The sequence below is a fragment of the Argiope bruennichi genome, chromosome 1 (genome assembly GCF_947563725.1).
Source record: "Argiope bruennichi chromosome 1, qqArgBrue1.1, whole genome shotgun sequence".
NCBI classification, from domain to species: Eukaryota; Metazoa; Arthropoda; class Arachnida; order Araneae; family Araneidae; genus Argiope; species Argiope bruennichi.
In genome coordinates, this window is record NC_079151.1 from 127,775,312 (window position 1) to 127,795,449 (window position 20,138).

Sequence of the window (20,138 nt, forward strand, 5' to 3'; positions counted from 1 at the left end):
AAATGCTATCCGTAAGGAATTTCACGTTCGTTTATAATTTTACAATAAAAATAAATAATTTTACTTTTGTAAAAAACATACGTACCATTTTCTTCTGTCTTTATAGATTTGACTGTATTGTTATCTGTGTGAACAGATTTATGATTCTCTTTTGTCAAATCGGGAGGTTTGTCACTTTGATTTTTGTTTTCATCTCTACTTTCCCATGCCCTGGAGTTTACATACTCTATGGATTTTAGAATGCTGAAAATACAGATTTCCTTAGTTAGAAGAAATGAAACCACCACAACTCAGCAAGCAATTATATAACATTAATACACTGAAACATGCTGGCATATTAATAAATACTTCAAATTCTTCATAGCATTATATTATCTACTAAAACTCTCCTAGGAAAACCTTTCCAAAGAGCGGAGCAATTTCAACTATTTAAGTATGAATTAATAATAATTAAATTATATTTTTCAACTCGGCACTTCATTTCAGAATGGTTAATTTTCTGAAGTTACATTCAATATATAGCATTTCGAATTTTTTTTTATAATTCTTATTAAGTGGTTAAAAAAATAATGCTAAGCCCTAAGGGATAAATAAATGATAAATAAATAACAAATACTCTTCATTCAGCACTTTAATAAAGAGCAGCTAATTTTCTGAAGGTATATTAAAAGTGCAGAAAAAAAAATAAGATTAATTTCATAAGTATTTAGACTTTACCTCAATTCTTTCTTAATTTCGTCGTAGTCTTGCTGTCTAACCAATTTCTCACCCAGTTCAACAATCATCTTGTCTTTTTCGTTGACCAGTTCTTCGAGTTGAGCAATCTGGGTCAAAGAAAAACATAAGTTTAGATAAAATAATAATAATAATAATAAAAAATCCAAAATCATAAACTCAAGAAATTGTCCAAACATTTTTAAAATGATAACCTAGAGGTACATGCTCCCTGGAAGAATGTCATCAAGATCACGGGTCAAGTCATTAAGAGTGCAGAACTTTTGGATGAAAGGTTTTTAATATTAGTCGTAATCATTTTTTCCAAAAGAAGCATCTTCAAATTAAGTTTCTGACTTAAATGGAATAACATTCAGACATTAATAAGAATGCTTTTGCAATTAATGAAAATTATTTCAATTCCGAAAACGAAAAAGCTCTAAACACGCGTGGAAATCAACACTTCGTCCTCGCATTTTTAAAGGTAAATTCGGTGTTTTCAGTAACAGTAAACAAATTCTGCTAAAAATAATTTAAAAGCCCATTAGAGTCAATCAGATGCTAGTAAAGAAGTAAAGAAGGTGGAGTTATTTTTAATTTGCGATTGTTAAATTAGAAATTTAATTACCTTTTTTGATTAAAATTATGTTTAATTAAAATTTAGATTTAAAAAATAATATAAATCAAAACTGATATCTGAACGTATGCTCAAACATTATACTCAATTATTCACCAAAAATTCTTCAATTCTGTAAAACTGATAAATTTTTTCAGAGCAAAATATTTACTTTAAATAGAACAACAATTTGTTTAAAATATGCTACAGATCTCAAATAAAATTTTGTGAAAAATAATATGCAATTTTCTACTACTAACTTGATTCGAAACACTAGTCATTTGTTTTATGACACATACAAAAATTCCTATTTATTGATTAGAGGAAATAAGGAAAATAGTGAATATCTGAGCTGCATTTTGAATTTTTACATTAAAAATAATTCGCGAAAAGTTAAAACAGCTTTAGTGATGTCCGAAACTCATATATTTTAGATTGTATGATTTAAGCTCCTGATGTTATTCTGTTTGCCATATACTAATTCAAAGTTTAATTTGCCAACCGATGTAAAATATCTTGTCAACCCTCTCTATTTATAATTGAAGAAATAATTTCAAAAGATTCATATATGAATCTTTTGAAATGAAAGGAGATTCCATTCTTTAAGTCATTTCTTATGCTGACAGAGGACTTATTATTATAGACACTCTTATTATAGCCCAAAAACAAATCCCTAAATAAACCAAGATAAACATATATTTCAAGTGTGAAATGCATTAAGTTATTAAATATATATATATATATATATATATATATATATATATATATATATATATATATATATATATATATATATATATATATATATATATATATATATATATATATATATATATATATATATATATATATATATATATATATATATATATATATATACGTGTGTGTGTGTGTGTGTGTGTGTGTGTGTGTGTGTGTGTTATGTTGTTTGAGTCAATAAATGCAGCTCAAATTACGAAATCTGTCTTTGCTTACTCTCCCGGTCTATCAATCATATTTGGTAAAATATTTTTGGCATATCAATAAATCCACCAGGCATCAATCCATTAATAAGATCTGCCAATCAAAAAATGGCTTTTAATCGAGATGGCAATTGATTGGATTATAGTAATGAAACTTTAAAATCTTGCCAGTTTGGATCGCAGGAAAAAGTAACATTCTTACATAAAATGTTAGAGTATCAAGAATATTTTCACAATATATAACAGGTATAATCGAAAATTGTATAAAAATTTGGATATTTTAACTTTTCAGAAGTATATTTTTTGACTCAAATATTATTAATTAGAATTCTTTAAGTCAGTTAAAACATTTTTCAACCTGGAAACATATACCTTTCAATAACTGTTTAAAAGTTATCTATTGGGACACGATCACCTTATATGTATATATCGTATTTTTGAAGTCAGGAAGAAAATGGATATAAAAGTGTTAGAAACCATTTCTTTTCATAAAAGTAAGCAAAATATAGCGAGTTCGAGTGCTTTATAGAAAGCATTACACAACATTTTAGAAAACTATATTTCCAAGGCGTATGCAATATTATTTTGAATTTTCTATCCTGTATCAGTTAAATGAAATTAAAAAAAAATCTTTTTTCTAGAGGAATTTTTTTTATTAGAGCATCATTTATTAACTGGAAAAGTAATTTAGAATATACAAAAAATAAAGAAGGAATGTTTTGCTTTTAAACAAAAGTTATTAAAAGTTGTTTATTTATTTAGCTACTATAATCACAGAATTGAACGCAATTCTACATGCAATCAAGACTAGCCCTCATTTTATGATTCCAGATCCTCAACAACAAATTATACATATATATAAATATATACAGTTTTCTATGTTAAATTGAATCATTTGAAATCCATTTCACAGCAAACTACTTGCTATGGCAGTATTAATTTTGGGAAAAACAGCGTTAAAATATTTCAACTTTTTTTTTTGAGAAAATAGTTAAATTTCAGTATGATAATTTTGAAGATGATTTTAATTTGCATAATACGATTAGATAAACACCATTAGTATGATTTTTTTTTAAATTCTGTTTCACGAAAACAATCCTAAATTATACTGAACTTCAATCATATTTTTATTGATTAAATGAATGTAATACATTAATTTCAACTTAGGCTAAATTATTTAGAATCAAAAATATAATTTCTTAAAATTAAATGAGTTCCTTCTATCAATATATATATATATATATCCGAAATCGGATACCTCTCAAACCATGTATTTTCAAAACAATCTCCTATAACTATACTCTGTTAATATGTGTATATATAGTTATATGATATTTGCAGTATAAAATCTTTCAAAGAATACTTACTTTCGAGGCACTTGTCTCTTGTAAAGTATTGAGTATAGCTTGTAACCTTTGAATATCGTCAACCAACTGAGAGATCTATAAGGAAAAGTCAAATTATCTTTATCAAACTCTAAATAATACTAATATATATATATTTTTTTGTTGTTGAACTAAGTGAACAATATGGTAGAAAGAGTTAGAAACGCAAATTAAAAATAAAACATATCAAACAATGATAATCGCGAATTTTTCTCACCATAGTCTATATGTGGGCAGTATTTAATTGTCGAGCTTATATAGAAAGCACAGGTTTTAATTTAGTAACGATTTTTCTCAATGGATATTAAACTATTCTCAACGACAAATCCTCTAGTGAGAACAATAGAGCTTATTTTTCCATTCTGGACTGTTGTCAGTAAATTAATTCACCTAGAGTTGTTAAAGGACGTTATGAAAAGCAGACGACTGGTTTCAGTAAACAAAGAAAACTTTGCGAATAGTTGCTTTAAAGAACCCTCCGTCTTGCACCTTTTGAATTTTACAAATAAGTCGAAATACCAGGTCACTCTTTTCAAGGGGAGGAAATTATGGTGATAACCGCTTCTCTCTCGGCAAAATGGTGCCCTTTTTAATAGATGACAGCCGGCGAAGAATTCCCATTGTAATCTCGCCCTCCCAGGCTCGATTTTTAAGTTTTAATGCAAATTCTTTGGCAACACTGCGAACCGAGAGCGCGGGAATCCGAAATTGCCCAATAGAGTATATCACTTTCGGAAAGAAAATGTGAGCCGGCATTCCGCGATGGTTCTTTGGCTAAGAGGTTTCCGCGAAAGTGCCTCCCTAGCTTGATTCGAACAAATCACTAAAGGGTGGTAACGAACAACGAACAAAGGTCGGATTCATAATGAACTAAATCCAGGAAAGAAACTCAGATTCTGGAATTTTTAGAGGGCCCTTTTGTTGGAAGAAAACCGATTACCTTTAGTTGAAACCTGGTTCAAGTATATCCGAGGAACAGTTTGTACTGGAATGTTCTTCAGATTTTGCATTCTTTTCATTATTTGTGACATTTTAATATGTGAAATTCATACGAATTATTATAAATTCAATTGTTCAAAATTTAGAATTTAATTTTGGAAGTCATTTTAATAACAAAAATAATAATTTAAAGATCAGTCATTCGAGAAATCCAAATTAACATGCACTGCACTATCATTTAGATGATAGATTAATGAATAATATTTATATAAATAGCCTTAATAATATCTATTAATAATAACATGAGCTTGCTATCTAACTATTAAAAAATTCGACTAATCATATTCACTAATCTAGATATTAATTAACTTCTTTAATTATTTTTTATACAGCAATGATGTGCAAAATAATAAGATTAGAATATCATTAAAAATAATTAGATTTAAAAAAATCTTAATGTTATTTTGAGAAATAACTTGATATCAAAACAATTTAAAATAAACTAAAAATGACCAGAATAGCTTCAAAAATAACTTCTTTCCTTTTAAAATTGAAATACATAAAGTTGTCAAATAAATTTGAATTAAATATCTAACACACGATAAGTTTCTTTTGGTTTATTAATATACGTATCAAATTCTTCAATACTAAAATGTGATAATCCTATTTTATCCTTTGATTGCTTATAATCGATGGGACATAATTTTCCATATAATAAATACGACAGGATTTTACAAAACAATACTATGCATTGCAATTCAGTTTTGAAGGTGATTCGGTTTTAAGTTAAAAATTCATCCGATTCTTTTACATATAACCCATAGGTTTTATAATTCAATTTCAGCATTTAATTTTTATATATATATATATATATATATATATATATATATATATATATATATATATATATTACTGTATTTTTTCTAATTGACTTCAAAGTTTTTCTAGTCGGCTTTATAAAAGTCGCATGGAAACTACGAATACGAAATGGTCGTATAAGATTAGATTGTTTCAAATTTGTAAGAAAAATATATAAACATATATGTGAAGGATAGTTTTTTTTCAACTTGAAATGAAGTTAAAAGCACTCACTTAAAAAAACAAAAAGAAATATTTTAATTAGATTACAGTTACTAAAAAAATTAAATTTGCATAGTAAGATAGAGCTGAAAATCTGACTAATATTGTATAAAATATAAATTAAATAAATAAAAAAACAAAGATTTTTAGATAAACAAATGAAAATTTAATTAAATGCAATTAAATTTTATTAGTGGATCCCATTTACTTTTAATCATTAAAAACATTTATAATGTACGATGGCTGGAGAAAGATGTTAAATTTGATCACTTAATTTTTAAAGATGGAAGCCAAAATCTGTAATAATGAAAATATACACTTAGCATGCAAAAATAGTATAAGTTCTGAATGTATTTGAAAGGAACGTTACAACAGAATTTTAGGACACAACTTGAATAAAAATTTACTAATTAGACTTCAAAACGTGCAATTGTCAAAACTAATTTATTCTGAATCAGTGCAATACAATCTTTTTTTATTGAAGAACGGCAAACGCAGAACTATCCATGCGAGTAAGCCGACGTTAATTCCAATTGTTTAATTAGCGGCTGCGTTTTCATTTTTTAATTAAAAAGCCTTTGCGTTCATTTGCTTTTTATTCCGGTCATTTGACTAAAATGGTAACTCCAGGAGGAACAAAATAAACGCAATCGAGCATCGCCTGATTTCGCATCGGGTAATTTTATATTTAAAAGCTTTCAACAGATGTGAAAAAGCAACTTGGGATGCACAGTCATTATCAGAATGGTTTTTAATCCCTTATTACAATAGTTTCTGAAACAAAATTCGAACTTTTTTCAACTTTGAGAGGATATTTTGGACTTGAACTAACAAGGTAGCTAGAATTTTTAATTTGTTTATGTTTGGTATTTATTATTATTCAGAGAAAGCGAAAATAAAGAAATTCATATACTATTTATGAAAACTTCATGGAATTTTCAAATATTATGAAAAATAATGATTAAAAACAATAATTGCATCACTTCAAAATTCTTTGTATTAACAGTGAAGACAAAAAAAGATTATTCAATTCAATATCATTATAAAATCAGTCTCGGAAATATAATAAAGAAGATATTCTTATAATATTCTATTTATAATAATGATAATAATGAAGAATTATTTATGAATTTATGTCAATTCATAAACAAATCTTCATTATTATTATAAGCAGAGAAAATAATTACAGAATTTCAATTTTAGCATATGAAAACAATCAAATCAGATTTTTCGCAAATATGTATTTCAATTTAAGATCACTAGCTCTGTGACTTCAATTATTCCTACATATAATAAGGATGATAAATGTTTCTGTCACAAAATAAATATTAATCTAAATAATTAAAAATTATTAATGCTCTATTCTTACAACTTTTTACAAAGATTGAAAGTATCTGAAAGTTTAAGTCACTCTCTAAATGCAAAATTTTCTTGGACGAAATAATGAAAAGAAGTTTTTCAGCTTGGAATCTTATTTAGATGTTAAAGTGTAAAATCGTAGGTAAGTAAAGAAATAGGTACTTCAATTCATTTTAGAAAGTTAAACTAATTGAGTTATACATTAAAGTATTAAATAACATAAATAAAAAGCTATTTTTAATGATTATTTAGGACTCTTTAGAACGTAATTAAGAAAAATGCAGCACATTATAAATTAAACATAATTTTAAAATGAAAAATATTAATGTGAATTAATTATATTTAAAAATAAATGACATATTAGTTAATTAGTGAATAAAAACTAATATTTGAAAAATATAACTGAACTACGGGAGCATATTTTGATAGTTCATTCATAGTAATTCTTTTCATTGGTTAATTCTAATCATTGGTTAATAATTTCGGATAATTTAGAACGAGAATTAACTTTATTTAAATTTAAAAATTTACAAAATTAACTTAAATAACATCATGTTAAATAGTAATCATACTATTTAACGTTCCAAAAGAAATTAAATGCAATAATAATAGGAAATAATAGTACAATATTTATACTGATATATTAGCAACAAAGCATCCAGATTATTAAGTCCAGTGCAAAATAACGATAAGTTTTTTGGATCATAATAATTTGTTCATGTTTCTTGATGATTTACAATTAAATATAAATGTTATATTCTTAATACTTTTGGTAACAAATGAAAATATCTGAATAGTTTAAATCATTCTCTGATCACAAGTATGATGACAAAATACATATACAAACAAATTAGGTTTTTAAGTTACTCGGTTATGAAAAGTAAATTGTTTAACAAATCCTATCAATTTAAAACAATTTTCTTTTTACAAATACAAGAAAGGTTTTGAACATAAATGAGAAACACCAGTGGGAATTTTGTTTATCTATAATTCATCAATTTAAGTTGCGATTTTGAAATACGGTTCCAATTATTTCAACATGATTTTTAGATAATTTTGATCGATTCATTTCAATAATTTCAACACATAAATCTGGGTTAATAAATGGGCGAGCAACCAAAACCAATCAAAGCGAATGCAAATTTCCAAAGATTGCAAAGACTGAACACAAGTTGCTGTCATTCCGAAATAAACAGAACATGAAGAACACGCGAGGGAATAATTACAAGTTGAAAATGATCCCACCAGATGTCGCCCCATGCTTACCTCCTTTTCCTTGGATGCGAGCTCTAACTCTAGGGAAGACCGGGCTACAACGTCAACAGCCTGCTCCATGTCAGGAGCCTTCTGGATCTGATCAGCCAATTGGAGAGACTGTTTGGCGGCAGCTAGTTGATCTTTCAGATGATTCACTTCCTTCTCGGCTAGTGCTGCCCTCTGTGAAAGAACCAATCATTTACACACTTCGGCAAACTGCGCGCGCAATTGAACACGCACCTTCGGAAAAACTTGGGATGGAAGTTTTCGATTTTGTCTCGATGACACCAACTGCGCATCACTCATTCGCAAATCACCAATAGGAAAATTCCGCGACTTTGCGACACTGTTTGCGAAGCATCTCATTCGAATACAGCTGCAGGGGGGGGGTTGATTGATTGATTTCTGAGAATGATTTACATTCTCTCTAAATGAGGAGATACTTAAATCGCATAGTTAGCAGTAAGAAACAAAGTTTACAAGATTTTTTTTTCTTTCAAGAAATTGTGTCTTTTTGGTATATAACTATAATACATCATAAGCAATTTTATAGTCACTAAGATTTTTCTTCTCATCTAAGCTTTATAAAGAAAAAAAATTACTGTAAAATACTTAACCAATAAACAAGTTATTTTTTCAGAAAATGTAGCGAACATATTTCATTAGAATCTTTTCAAAAATGAAAATAAGATTTTTTTCGACTTTATTAGTACTAGCTGTTACATTTGCTGATAAATTACAATTTTCGTTATTCTAAATTTCGAATGTGTGTGCTTTAATAACGATTAAACGAAATAAATTCAATTGTATTGAAGTGATATATATTACGAATAAAATGAAATAGATTGGAAAGGCACTGATATTTTAATAATAAGTTATTCAAAAATTGTTATACAACTTAATTCCTGTTATTCCTTGCCATTTTTAGATAGATTCCTATAACATAACGCCATCCTGTGCACCCGGTAGGTAGATTCCTATAGGAAGATTGCTATTTGTTTTATATTAGCTCGAAATACACAAAGAAAATGTACTGTAACTATCAAAAAAATTCGAACTCGAGATCTTAACGAATCTTCATATTTCAGATCTCCCCAAATCTGAAAAACACATTTCTGGAATTATATCTGATTGTCAACACGACAGTTGAAAAAATGCTTTGAGTTAAATGGATGACATAGGATATGTCCTAACTCAAATTTGTATATTTCCATCAAATGTTGGTCTAATTATATTAAAAAGAAGTATGTCTATCCGAATAAATGTTAAAAAGATAACTATAAAACGAAGTAAGCTAGATTCATAAAACTTTGTACATAAATTTAACATCTAAAGTGCAGATATATCTATAAAACTTAAAACTAAATACGTCACGACGGTCTATACTTTCAAAGGCACGTAAAGGCAATAACTTAAAAATGCAGTGGTTTAAATAAATGAAAATTCTCATGTGATTTTGTGACTATAATTATAATTCTGTTTAAAATTTTGATTTTAATCGGTCTGGAAGAAGGCGCACAAAGCCTCTTAGAGATAAATCGTCAAAGATTGTACTCTATTAGGCTTTTTCGTAACTATTCTTCGTCAATAACATTCGTTTAAAAACACACAAGTATATTTATTAGAAAGAATACAAGAAAGTTTCGGAGCGACTACTCTATTTAGTTATTCCCATAATTCATTACAATTCAGAGGAAATGTTCTCCCAATGACTTTCTAACACAAGATGGGGCGCTTTATGCTTCACAGTACAGTGAACAGAACTAGTTAAGTATTTTTTGCTTTCCTTTTCACTGTATGGCTCTCAAATTTGATAGAGAATTATAACGCAGCAGAGAAAATCATATACTGAATTTCATTCGTCTATTCACTATGTCTACCTATTTCCGCGTGCACATACTCATAAATATAGATACCGACGAATGGTCAATCCTTTAACAAACTTGGCTCAAAATTACATCTGCAATTCGTGCAATAAATTTATATATTTAAGTAAATATTTGTCTATCTAGCAATTTGTGTTTTTAAAATATCGAGGTCAAACGAACAATAAACGAAAGAATAGATATATTTAAACATAGAAGTATTTAGTGCAAAATGTGCTAATTTAATTAAAAGGCCGTATGTCATTGCGTGTTTTGTGTTATCGTATTACCAGAGTGACATAATTCTTTAAACAGCGTTTTTCAAATTCACAAACTTCTAAAATGAGGAAAATTTATGAAAATTTGCGATTTTGAATAATATTTTTCTTTTTATATATAGTACACGAAAAAGTACAAAAACTATTATTGTAATGAATCTAATCAGGCAATTTTATTGAATGTTTTTCTAAGATGAAATAAGTGCAAATTTCGTTTTGGAATAAAATAATTTTGGATGTTTTTATACAAACTCTGTTTTAATAAAAATTTCCACGCTTTCATTTGAATAAAACAATTAATTTTGACATCGTTTATCACAGTTCAATTTCAATATTGAAATCTTTTGATGGATGCAAAATAAAATTCTTTCAAACTATAAATTAGTTTCAACATTCTAAATTTGTCTCAGTTTTAAGAAGCAAACGCCCAATAACGTAGAATTTTTCAGCTGAATAAAGTACAAGACCCGTAAAAAAGTTATATTCTGTTAAAAGGGAAAGAAACAAAATATAGATCGTGATTTATAATCTATATTTTGTTTTTATTACAAAAATAATTTTTTTCAACGAAAATCTACTTTCACAATAATATTGTTCTTAACTATTTGATATGACTTAATAAATACATGCGGCATCGCGACAAAACGGACATTGCTGTAATGGCACTTATGGAAAATTATTTAATCCTTAACGGTCTAAAGTACCTCTTAGGTAACAATATATTTTTTCAGTTATGTCGTATAAAAATCTAGCGTCCGATAAGGATTTAAAATCAGAAGGATTATATCTTCTCGATTTACACAATATGATCCATTTTGTATTTAAAGAGAACGGAGCATGAATTCTAGATATTTTCTTTTTAAAAGATCGGATATGAGATTTATCACGAATCAACTATTTTCGTATAAACATTAAATGCTTAAATTCTCCCTTCTAATTGTAATATGAAGTTTCCGTGTTTACATATGGTGCGAACAGAAGATCGACAAACAATCTGTTCGTTGATAATTGATTTATTACAATTTGTTATACAGATACATAAATTTAGTATAAACTTCAGACGTCTCAAACTTGTTGTTCTTAACAAGTTAGCGTGTCCATAGACCAACAAATACACAAATAAGATTTTCTTTTGGACTCAAGCAGATCAGAAACGCGGAGATTTATCAAAATCTGCGGATCAAATTTTTGGACGCTTAATATACTTTCTTCTCCCATACATTGTAAATTATTATGTTTTTTTATGTAATATTTACAATAGTTTTCCTTTCCATTGTATTGTCAAGAGCAACACTTAAACGAATATTATGATTGAATTGTTGAAAAATTAATCTGATCTTTTGGATAAATTTGAACTATTGAAACCATTCATAAACTAGAGGGAAAGGTCTACCAGAACTCGGTAGCTTACTTCCTAATAAAGGTGCTATTCCATTCCGTGATTTATTTTCAATTAGACCATGAATGTATTTATTTCAGAGTCGCGAACATGAATGGTACTTCTTAGGGTAGAAAAGAAAAGTTTACAACTTGGACGTCTTCTTGCCGAAAACCGAGTTTGCGTCTTTGACGTCTTTTTTGCCGATCTATTCAAACCAAAATTTGGCACAGAATGACAATTTTGGTAACAGGTTCACATACTAAATTTAATTATTGTGTCTTTCATTTATCGCGTTTACATGCTTGCGAACGTATAGACTAACAGACGGTCAACATATTGACGGACTCGAATTTTGAAACGGATCAACATTTTAGATATTCCTATTAGGGACTTAATTGTATCTACATTTGCTCTATATATTTTGATGTTATCGTATTCAGTTGCCTACTCAAAAAATAAGCAAACAAAATTCCTCTGAAAGAATTTCGTTCTCTCGTAATTCTAATTCGTAAAATTATGAAAGAATTCGTAAAAATCTACAAATTTGGCGTCAAGATCATACACCAAATTTCATTTATTTTGATATTATCGTATTCAGTTGCCTACTCAAAAAATAAGCAATTCGTAAAATTATGAAAGAATTCTTAAAAATCTACAAATTTGGCATCAAGATCATACACCAAATTTCATATATTTTGATGTTATCGTATTCAGTTGCCTACTCAAAAAATAAGCAAACAAAATTCCTCTGAAAGAATTTCGTTCTCTCGTAATTCTAATTCGTAAAATTATGAAAGAATTCGTAAAAATCTACAAATTTGGCGTCAAGATCATACACCAAATTTCATTTATTTTGATATTATCGTATTCAGTTGCCTACTCAAAAAATAAGCAATTCGTAAAATTATGAAAGAATTCGTAAAAATCTACAAATTTGGCATCAAGATCATACACCAAATTTCATATATTTTGATGTTATCGTATTCAGTTGCCTACTCAAAAAATAAGCAAACAAAATTCCTCTGAAAGAATTTCGTTCTCTCGTAATTCTAATTCGTAAAATTATGAAAGAATTCGTAAAAATCTACAAATTTGGCGTCAAGATCATACACCAAATTTCATTTATTTTGATATTATCGTATTCAGTTGCCTACTCAAAAAATAAGCAATTCGTAAAATTATGAAAGAATTCGTAAAAATCTACAAATTTGGCATCAAGATCATACACCAAATTTCATATATTTTGATGTTATCGTATTCAGTTGCCTACTCAAAAAAATAAGCAAACAAAATTCCTCTGAAAGAATTTCGTTCTCTCGTAATTCTAATTCGTAAAATTATGAAAGAATTCGTAAAAATCTACAAATTTGGCGTCAAGATCATACACCAAATTTCATTTATTTTGATATTATCGTATTCAGTTGCCTACTCAAAAAATAAGCAATTCGTAAAATTATGAAAGAATTCTTAAAAATCTACAAATTTGGCATCAAGATCATACACCAAATTTCATATATTTTGATGTTATCGTATTCAGTTGCCTACTCAAAAAATAAGCAAACAAAATTCCTCTGAAAGAATTTCGTTCTCTCGTAATTCTAATTCGTAAAATTATGAAAGAATTCGTAAAAATCTACAAATTTGGCGTCAAGATCATACACCAAATTTCATTTATTTTGATATTATCGTATTCAGTTGCCTACTCAAAAAATAAGCAATTCGTAAAATTATGAAAGAATTCGTAAAAATCTACAAATTTGGCATCAAGATCATACACCAAATTTCATATATTTTGATGTTATCGTATTCAGTTGCCTACTCAAAAAATAAGCAAACAAAATTCCTCTGAAAGAATTTCGTTCTCTCGTAATTCTAATTCGTAAAATTATGAAAGAATTCGTAAAAATCTACAAATTTGGCGTCAAGATCATACACCAAATTTCATTTATTTTGATATTATCGTATTCAGTTGCCTACTCAAAAAATAAGCAATTCGTAAAATTATGAAAGAATTCGTAAAAATCTACAAATTTGGCATCAAGATCATACACCAAATTTCATATATTTTGATGTTATCGTATTCAGTTGCCTACTCAAAAAAATAAGCAAACAAAATTCCTCTGAAAGAATTTCGTTCTCTCGTAATTATAATTCGTAAAATTATGAAAGAATTCGTAAAAATCTACAAATTTGGAGTCAAGATCATACACCAAATATCATTTATCTACCTCAAACCACTTTTACCACATTCAGAGACAGATAGGCAGATTTCCAAAAACGTGTTTTTCGGAATCAGGAATATGTGCAACGTGAGTCCCAAGGGCGACATTTTTTTGACAATTACAATAATTTTTCTTGTAAATCATATATCAGAAAATAAAAATGCAATGAATCGTCGGTGATATATTGTTTTTGATGGCTTCAGTAACAGCTAATGAAATGAACAATCATGCGATTGCAAAAACACGGTACAGGTATAAAAAGATTCCATCAAAATTCATTGCTTGTACTAACTTTCAGTGACAGATTTGCAAATAAAATTTTCGTAATTATGTAAAAACTGTGATATATAATGCAATTAAGATGCAAAATTTGCGGGGAAAAAAATAGTGTCAGAAGAACGAAAGACTAAAAATTTCGAAAACCTAATCCAGAAGTTTTAGATAATATTAGCAAACCAGTTACGCCTAACAAGCAAATTTAATCTGCATCCTTAAATTACGATACCTTGCCTGGAATTTACTCAGCTTCCAAGAGTAAAAGTTTGAACACATTTCAGGACGCAGCTGCGATTGTACTAACTGAAAGATTTGAATTAAAAAAAAGTTTTGTCGCCAGCAAAGCTGTCAGAAGCTTCATGTTTTCCGAAAGAAATAAAAATGCGAATTTTTTTTCACATTTATCTGTTTGCTTTAGCTTCTGAATTCGAATGATTCGTCAACCAACCACGCCTACAGCACACAAGCACAAACAGAGTGGTTGGACAATAAATGCAAACGTTTAACATGAATCCCGAATCATATTGCTGAAAGCAATTATTTGTATCACGCTCTTTCACCTTCAAAAGAACTCTTTTTTTCACATTATAAATTTTATTGCCGTGCTTTGTGGAAAATTAGGCATCGTGTTCTGGAAATTACTCATCGACTTCGTGTGACGTAAAATATATTTTGTAACGTTCATGTGAGCGCCTGAACAACTATTCTGTACAGATTATAATATATGTATATATTTATATACTAAGATTTGGTAAATCTTTAAAAAAATTTTTAAGAAGACTCCACCCAATATGACAATGCTTCAGGCCAACTTCGTTTACCTTCATTTTATTTAATTAAAAAAATAATATTTCATTATAAAACAGCAATTATAGTAAAAAATACATTTAACACATTTGCTGCCACGAGCCAAGCATGTGATTTGGACCACCTACTTTACTTTATTTTATTTTTTGCTACATCGTAGCTGTAGTAAAGAAAGCAGCCATTTAATTACAAACCAGGTGCGAATCACGGACGATTCAGGCGCAGAAAATATATTAATACCTTCGCAACGTCTATGAAGATAAATGTCGTAACTAAAACAATGAAAATTATTATTTCAAAATATATACATAATAATATTTTTAAATATTTATTAAAATGAGAGTGAAAAATGTATGAAAATAAAACTGGCACCACTGAACAGCTTATTGTTTGAATTTGAAAGTAATATCAAAATAGTTTTAGTGCAATTATATACTCAGAAATTATTGAGGAAAAATGTAAACCTTTTGAAAGACTTTAATGAAAAATCTTATTAAAATTCTAATGATATCTGCTATCCAAGACATAACAACGTATCATGTTTGGTAACTTTATATCGAATCGTCTGCCTTGAAGAGCCTTTTGAATGATTTTTCCATCATGCATGTCTCAACTTACAGATAGTATGCTAATCTATAAAAATTATCATATTAAAATTAGCTTAAAAATGACAAGCAGATGATTATTATTCTTATTAAAATAGGTTCCAGTTAACTGAAAACGATTTATTTATCATATAAGCTAAATGAAAAAAAAAAAAAAATTAGCTATTTGCGATTTTGTTGCTTAGGAATAAGAAATAACTTGCTATAAGATATCTAATATTAGAAACTAGGCCCGAAAAGATATATTCGATTATTTTTCATATATAATATAAAGACTCATAATTCGGTTTCAAATTATTCGAATCAGGAAAGAGATCAAATTCATGCTCACGACATACAAATCTCAAATTTTATGATAATTTCATTTTAGTGTCCACAGAACGTTTTACGGGAATAAAATGGACGCAAAGTTCCAACGTTGCATCCGAAGTGAATCGTTAGATTTAAAATTATACATATCTAGGGCCTGTTATATCATATGATTTCACTTCATCTATTTGAAAAAAGTGCAAGTATTTCTTGGTTTTGGTCCGTATAGAATATGTCTGAACATAAATGTTTTGCAATAATGTAAACAAAAATCCAAACTAGGTCAAAAATATCTAATTATTAACTGTTATCTATTAATTATTTTTAGAGCTAAAAGGTAAACTACTACTATCAGAATCTACTATTTCCTTATTAAATAAGGAAATAGTAGATTCTGATGTGCACCAAAAACAGTACATTCAATATTAAAGAGTAATTGTCTTTTATCTATACATATGAATAAATAATTCATATTGTTGGACTGAACGAACAAAGAAGCCAGTGTTCATTTGAACGGACGACCATTCATATGACTATAACTGATTGTCCTTTGTAATGTGTACCGAAAACGGCATTCAATATTATTTAATATTTATTGCTTTTTATTTATTCGAGCAAATAAATAATTCTTACTATTGGATTGAACAAACAAGAGAGCCAGTGCTCAATTGAACGGACGACGATTCAAATGATTATAACTGATTGTCTTTTGTAATGTGTACCGAAAACGGTACATTCAATATTAAAGAGTTTTTTCTTTTATCCATTCGTTTGAACAATTCGAACTTTTGGACTGGATGAACAAGGGAATCAGTACTGATCTGAGTGGGCGACAATTCAATTGATTATAACTGATTGTTCTTTGCATCGTGTACCGAAAACGGTACATATTACAAAGGACAATTACTTCATTGGTTGAGAGAAAGAACTGCCAAGTATTATAAAATCCGATTATAAAAGCGTACCATAAACGGTGCACGTGACACATACAGCTGGGAGGGGGGGGGGAATCTCACTTAGGAGAGAATCATACACAGAATTGGAAAGATTTAGAGAAGAGAGCCAGTCTTAGCAAAACAACGATCCGCACTTTTGAAAGTTCTCCGCCTCGATAAAAAACACTTAACGGCGTTACGAATGTCATATTTCCGCAAAAATGCCGGTACAAAAATAACTCACACCCAGCAGAAAGATTTTGAGCTCCCTTACGAAATTCACGGAGAATGAGAGAAGAAAAACAATTTTACGATTTCGTGAGTCCTGTTTCCCTATGGGCACAAAGCCAAGACAACTATCGAGACGGAAGTATGCCCCTTTTTTTCCCTTGAACAGAGGGAGCGTGATACTATTTAGCGACCCAACAGCGTGCGACTCCGGATGATATGACAATTTAAATATGTATGACTCGAAATGTACACCCGATGAAAGGTGCTGATGCGAATGGACCTCAATTTTACGATAGAGGAGAAACTTATTAGACTTCTTTCTTTCTTTTTTGTGGCGAATTTGTGGGCGAGTTGACGATATTTGTAGTATTTTTAGACTTTCTGTAAGGACCAAAAGCATCATTTGTTACAAAGACGGGCATTGACAGAGATATCCTAGAAGAACAGAGATTTCCAGCTTGTGGTATGCGGTGAACCAGTTGGGGAAGTGGAAAAGTAATGTTGGTAATAACAGAAAATTGTGGTATGCAGCGGAACAATTGAGGGAACGGGAAAGTAATGTGGGTAATAACAGAAAACACAAAATATAGGTACTAAAATTATTTTAAATACAGGAGAAGTTCGTTTTCTCAAAATCGTGCAAAAAGCGAAAGTTATGCAAGTATGAACTATCATTCTTTTCACGGATTTCGCCCAGAATTAATAAAGAAATCTATAGTTTTGATGTAGTAATATCGAATTTCATTCGTTATCTGGTAACGCTTTCAAGTTACCCTGTTCAGAAACAGATCCGCATAATTTCAAAAGTATTTTTTGTTTTGTTTTGTTTCCAAAGCTTCTAAATGTGGAAATTCATCAAATTCTCCTGGTCGAATTGTTTCGACAAAAATATATTGTTGTAAACCATATTTAGAAAACATAGTTTAAAAAGCAAGCAACGCAACAGAAACAACTAGACAGGATTGAAATGATTACTTTATAGGAATGAATAGTAAATAGGCGTAGATTAATCATCACGGTTTATTGATTAATTATATATTGATGAATATGCGAATAACTTATTTTACAATTCTGATACTTTCCGTAATAATTTATGAATATAGATGATAGCTGAGGTATTTTTATGATTATTCGTAAGAGGGGGAAATTTTAAAAGACATTTTCAGAATTTTCAATTGATTATTATTAGAAGCAGACAATAAAAATAAGTTGATAAATTGTTATCATTTATTATCTTTAAAATTATATTGAGATGGCAACATATTGATGAGCACTAATTTAGGTAATTGAACAAATTGTGATAATGATGTTAATAAAAATGATGGAGAATAAACAAATGGATCTGCATTTTTTGCTGCAAAGAAATTTAAAAGTGATCCAATGTCTTTTAATTTTTTGTAATGTTTGATTAAATGAGGTTTGTAGCATCATTTAATTATTGTTTATTATGATGTTTGTAGCATTATTTAATTATTGTTTATTATGATGTTTGTAGCATTATTTAATTATTGTTTATTATGATGTTTGTAGCATTATTATTATTGTTTGATTAAATGATGTTTGTAGCATTGTAGCATTATTTTTTCCTTTTAAAAATGAAAAGCGTTGCACCAGCATAACAAAAGGATATTACGAAAAAAAATTATGTCAAATTACAAGTTTAACTCTAAATTTCAAATCCATATCAGATCAACTATATGTAATTTGTGGTCGTAAAAACATTAACACCACGACATTTTGTCAATGTATCCCAAAATAACATTTAGTTCGAAATATTTTATTCAAATTTGGAATATAATCCTCTTAAGTAGCTCATTTATGATCATTTATTACCATTCCAAATTCTTATTTGTTTTCAAATTCTCGGGGGAAAGATTCGATGTGAAAAAAAAAAAAAAATTCTAAAAATTCTTCCATTCGAAGAAAAATAACAATTGGAAATACCTTCTAAGAACTCTGAATCATAAACTGCATTAAGACAGAGTACTGGCAAGTTCATGATTGTTTAAGTTACAAGATATTTGTGACAAGATCTAAAAAGTATAAACATCGTAAATATATTTGTCATAGAAAAGATTGGTGAAGATTGCAATCACATATGATATAGTGAAAAAGAAAAATACATTCAATTGTGTCCACTTTTTGTTCATCGAAATGCATCATGCAGCGTGATTTGAATTCAAATTAGAGGCCGTCAACAAAATACAACGCACTTCATTCGATGACTAACGACTTCGCTTCTTTTTAGCACTTTACATTCGCTGTATATGAAGAGAGTCCCAATGTTTAGATTAATGAACAATAGCTATATATAAAACGCTAATATACGTGGCAAGAAATCGCTTTTATTATAAATTGTCGAATGGCAACAGTCAAATGTAAACAAATCACTATATGATCGTTTCAGACTACAACTCTGAACGTTGTTATAGCTGCATTTAATTCAACGTTTCGTTAACAAATGAAGCTGAAAAATATTAATAGAAATGCTTGCGATAAGACTCAACGAAAGCTTTATTCGCTCAGAGAACAGATGAGATAAGAGAAATCAAGAAATAGCCGTCAAACAAAGTTTAATCAGGCGCGGAAATAGGCTTTATTATTTCCTGATGGATAATCGTTATGACGTATCTAAGGAAAGGAAGATATGATCACCATACTTTCCAAAACTATTATCGCTCAGAAATGATTTTTATGACATTTTAAAATTTAAAAAATTTACCTTTTTAATGATAATTTAATTTTTGTTATATGATTTCTTTATTTTTTTTAATAATTTTAAATGTAATATACAATTTGCGAAATTGTATAATTAATTTTGTGAAATTGTATAATTAATTTTTGAGAAATATAATTATTTATGTTTTTCAATATTCAGTAATAGGTAATTAAAAATACAAATTCACGATGGGCATTC

At 28.5% G+C, this 20,138-nt stretch overlaps 1 protein-coding gene across 3 annotated transcripts in view; it reads right to left on the reverse strand.

Moving 5' to 3' along the window:
* Positions 1 to 20,138, reverse strand: part of LOC129977480 (homeobox protein cut-like 1) — an 826,328-nt gene that overhangs the window by 15,133 nt on the left and 791,057 nt on the right. For all 3 annotated transcript variants that reach the window (XM_056090683.1, XM_056090600.1, XM_056090770.1), the window contains 4 exons: positions 8,322 to 8,492; positions 3,660 to 3,734; positions 718 to 824; positions 86 to 243 (listed from right to left, as the gene is read on the reverse strand). In XM_056090683.1, the coding sequence (XP_055946658.1) occupies positions 86 to 243; positions 718 to 824; positions 3,660 to 3,734; positions 8,322 to 8,492 (511 nt within the window). The remainder of the gene's footprint in view (positions 1 to 85; positions 244 to 717; positions 825 to 3,659; positions 3,735 to 8,321; positions 8,493 to 20,138) is intronic.